Here is a 4,239-nt window from a genome sequence, read left to right on the forward strand (position 1 = left end):
GACAACGTTTCTCTACAGGTCGTTGCATGACTACCCCGTCGTGGGCAGTCAGAATTTCAGATGCCACTCTTGAGAGAACATGTACAATATTATATTATTCATGTATTCCCGTATACCTCTGGTCAAGTATGCGGAGGTTGTGTGGATATATACCACTGCTAATAACAACCCATCCAGTTCACTCAGACAGACGCCTACACCCCTTCTATATACTCGTAAACCTGAAAAATAATCGAGCTGGGCTGACCAGCCCAGCTTAGGCCCGGGGTGTGGGGTTCCACTTCACATACTTGCTCACTTGTCGAGCGTGACCAAACAGACCCATGACGGCGTTGAGCAGGAGCTGAACGGGATATGTGACGGTGAATACCGGAATCATCCACCAACGCACGAATTCGGACCTGGTGTGGAAAGTGATATAGAGCGTCAGAAGCAGACAGATGAAACTAGTGAAGAAAAGTTAGCCAAACTGTGGGTGGGGAAGCTTTTCCAAAATCGAAAGAAAGGCAGCTTCCATACCTGAGGATGAACAACCAGTAAGCCACAGGGTACTGGAAGAACATCAACTTAAGTAAATCGTCTCCAGATTGAGGGAAGTCCGTGATAACCAGGCTGACGACGAGACAGAAGTACTGCGTAATGAGGTAGTAACTAGACTCTCGAATGTACAGGAGAGACAGGAGACCGAAGCGCTGGATGAGAGTCCGTTTTCTTTCCGGGTGTGAACGTGACCAGACCAGGTGAATGTGACGGTAGCTGGCTTGAGCCCAGCCTTGAGACCATCGGAGACGCTGTTTCCAGAACGCCGGCCAGGCCGTCGGTGCAAGTTCGTAGGAGACCACGTTCAAATCGTGCACCACGTTGGCGCCCCTGCCAAACGCTCGAAGGGCTGAATCGATATCCTCGGTCAACATACTGCCATCCATTTTCAGGTCGCGAAGAAGGGATGTCTTCCAGTACCCGTTGGATCCACAGAAAAGACCGAAATCAAACATGGACGCTCGACCCGGGTGCGACACCGCATAAATCTTGTCGAATTCGACCGAGATCATGGCGGTCATCAAGTTCTCATCCGAGTTGAAGACCACACATCGGCCTTGCACAGTTTCGATGTTCTGATCAGCCATGAAACGTTCAATCGCCCATCTGGGACCATACGGATGAGGATAGTGATCACAATCAAAGATGGCCGAGACATCTGCAAAGGTTTCCAACGAGCAGTAGTAATTGAGATTGTCGGCTTTGGACTTGGAGTGGGGGACCTTGATGACCTTCAGCTGGCTGTGCTTGAGAGCCAGATCGTGCATCTGGCTTTCCAAAGGTTCAATCGGGTAGGGGGTGTTGTACAGCATGATGATTCGAAGCTTTTCTTTTGGATAGACAATCTTTGCGAGTAGATAGGAGATTCTGTCCAGAATGATATCTTGTTCATTCGGCAGATACGCGACAAAGCAGATGTCCAAAGTCAACAACTCGTCGTCGGGCGTCGGAAACGTCCAATTTTTCTTCGCCATCTTCTCCACCGCCTTTTTGGCGTTGTGATATGGACCGATACTCATCAATGCTTCCACGACCGTCGCCGACGCGATGTAGGTATTCGTCATCAAATAGACGAACCAGAACACCTTGGTGACCCCAGGTGTAGCCACCATGTAGACGCAGACGGAGAAGATAAAATAAGACAGGACCAAGAAAAATGGTGTCCATTCTTGAACCGCATCAGTTGCTGTGTCGAACCAATATTTGATGTCACGGCCGAGACTGGAGGCTCCTTTGCCAAACTGCCGTAGTCGGGAAGGGCGTTTGGTACCGTGGTCGAAGATGTCGCCTTCGCTGTCGGTAATCCTGGTGGTTAGAACACGAGCCCCTTTGTCCATGGCTGGAGTGGATTGCACGGTCTGCTTCTGTTCAAACCAAAAAGAAGATGAATAATCTGATAGTGACACACCCCTGCTAGAAGAAGATAGAAAACAAATGAATGAAAATCGAATAACGAATGGCTGTATATAGAAGGAACGAGTGGAAGTTTGTGAGAAGACTGGGAAGAACAAGTCGGGAAGTAAACGTGACAAAATCGTCCCTACTTGACAGAGGCAGACGTGTGAGCCTCAAACTCTCGAGATGCCGTTATGGCTTCTAGCCACATCCTCTGCACATCTCTCTCGCAGCACTGACCCGCCAGGTGTGGTGGCCATCTTAGTGGAATCTGCTTCTATCTGTATGCTGATCATTCCTTCAAGGATGCTCCAACTAATCTCGAGGAGAGCATGACGACATGGTAGGTTCCTTGTCGACGGAAAGAAGTAACACTGTGACAAAGCGGTCCAGTAAGGCTGGTTGACAACTCGAGATGTGGTCCAATGCTTGAAGAACGTACCCCACTTACGAAAGGGAAGTCCGACGAAAGCGATAGGACCTCAAATCGCCGAAATGAAGAGCAAAAATGGCAAGGGTCTGCTGTTTTCGATCACCCTTTCCGCGCTGCAAGGAAGAATTTATTGGCTGTTTATCGCACCACCCACAACAAACCCCCCTGTTTCCAGGTTTAGGACTTCACTCGGATAAACATTCCCATGTGAGAATTGCAGATGAGGCGATATTTGATGTGGGCTCAGCAAGACCGGCCATGGATAAGAAATGGCCCTATTTCCAGGATAGTGATAGTAGTGATGAAAACCTTCTGGGCGATAGAGCAAACAGTGAGTCGTCCAGTTGTGATCCGGCCGAGGTTGTCGTCCACAATGCCAAACGTTAGAATAAGGAAGTGGAGTGAGAGACGTCCAGGTTCAAGCAAACGGCGGACCGTCTTGGCATAAGACGGTGCATGGTGAGCCCCTGGTAGCGGACTTCGGAGAACTAGAAGCCTCCATCAAATTACACATTTAGGGTATGATTTTCAAGCGTGATCCACATGAACGCACAGACATTCACATCCCATTTGGGGCGAGACCATACTCCCTGGTATCCACTCTCCGAAAAGAGGAAGTCAATTTGCGTGGTTGAAAGGTTCTGTCCTTCGTCACGTTTGGTTATCTCGACTGACCCACCGCTCCGCCAATCCTCAGCAGACGACATTGTCGCAATCTCTTTCTTGTTGTAATCCATTGCAGCTGTCAATGGACCATGTGAAATGCCAAACACGCGGCCGAAGAACCCTCACAAAGCCCCACGGGCGTCCAGCAAAGTTAGAGCGACTCTTTTTGGGCGACAACCCCCCCCCTGTTGATCGAACGGGGCGAAAACCAGGGGTTGAATAGGCTGCTCGATAAATGGACCCGTCCGATTGGTGAATTCCCGAGAAGAATACCACCCATAGCCTGTTCCGCAATATACTAATGACAAACAATATGCTGATCCAAATTCCTCTGCAAATCGCATGTGAAAGTCAGAACATGTGCCAAAAGAATCTCTCGGGGGCCCATACGAGATTATCGTTGTATGTATGGTGTGACTGAGAAGAAAAAGACTTGCGGCGATCTCTATAGGAATCCCGCGCTTGAAGGGTTCAAGTCATCAGGATGCAACCAGATTAAGGGTGTTGTGTCTGTATACTGGTACACAAGAGATTCCATCTGCCGCGCGTCTCTACAGCCACTTGTCATTTAGCGAGATCGGGTCTAAATGCCTGGCCTGACTGGGGCCGGCCGAATCATGAGTGAGTTTTTGGATCCACGTCTCGTTGTCCTCACAACAGCCTAGATCTGTTTCAGCGTGTCCGCGTCTGCAGACGTATCGGTCATGCCCGAAGACCCCACCATAATACGACCCATTTTTCGATCGACAGGTACAGGAAGTTAATTTCAAGCTGGCGAGATGGAATCCTGATAAAGCCCAAACTGGTTCGTCACGGATAACCTTACCATGCTAGTTTACCCGTCCAGACTGGACCGTGCTGCAGATCAGAACATTGTATTTTTCTAGGTCCAGGTGAACTCCCTCTTTCGTTATCAGCCTTTCGGTTTTCTTGATAAGACATGGGGCTTTTCAATCCGGATTGCGGGCTCCGTGGCGATCTATGTTGATATGGTGCTCTCGCATGAAGGAAGAAAGGGAGATGTCGAAGCCTTTTCTCAACCACCCTCGTCGTCCATTCATTCGTTCACGTGTTTCACCCAGCGGGCAGATGTGATATTCCATGCCAAGGGTCATATTCGTTCAACATCTCTTATCCGCGCCGGGCTTTTTTCCTGAGCCTCAGAATTTGCATCCACCAGTTTTGCTGACGAGAGCTGGCGGACG

General features: G+C 49.4%; 1 protein-coding gene across 1 annotated transcript; it reads right to left on the bottom strand.

Moving 5' to 3' along the window:
- Positions 1 to 256: 256 nt before the first annotated feature.
- On the bottom strand, positions 257 to 1,877 carry Z518_00322 (uncharacterized protein; the record flags this gene model as incomplete). The annotated part of the gene is made up of 2 exons (XM_013420925.1): positions 257 to 446; positions 520 to 1,877. 2 exons carry the CDS (start codon positions 1,875 to 1,877, stop codon positions 257 to 259), a joined length of 1,548 nt encoding a protein of 515 aa, XP_013276379.1.
- Positions 1,878 to 4,239: the final 2,362 nt, after the last annotated feature.

Source organism: Rhinocladiella mackenziei (genome assembly GCF_000835555.1).
Source record: "Rhinocladiella mackenziei CBS 650.93 unplaced genomic scaffold supercont1.1, whole genome shotgun sequence".
Lineage (NCBI taxonomy): Eukaryota > Fungi > Ascomycota > Eurotiomycetes > Chaetothyriales > Herpotrichiellaceae > Rhinocladiella > Rhinocladiella mackenziei.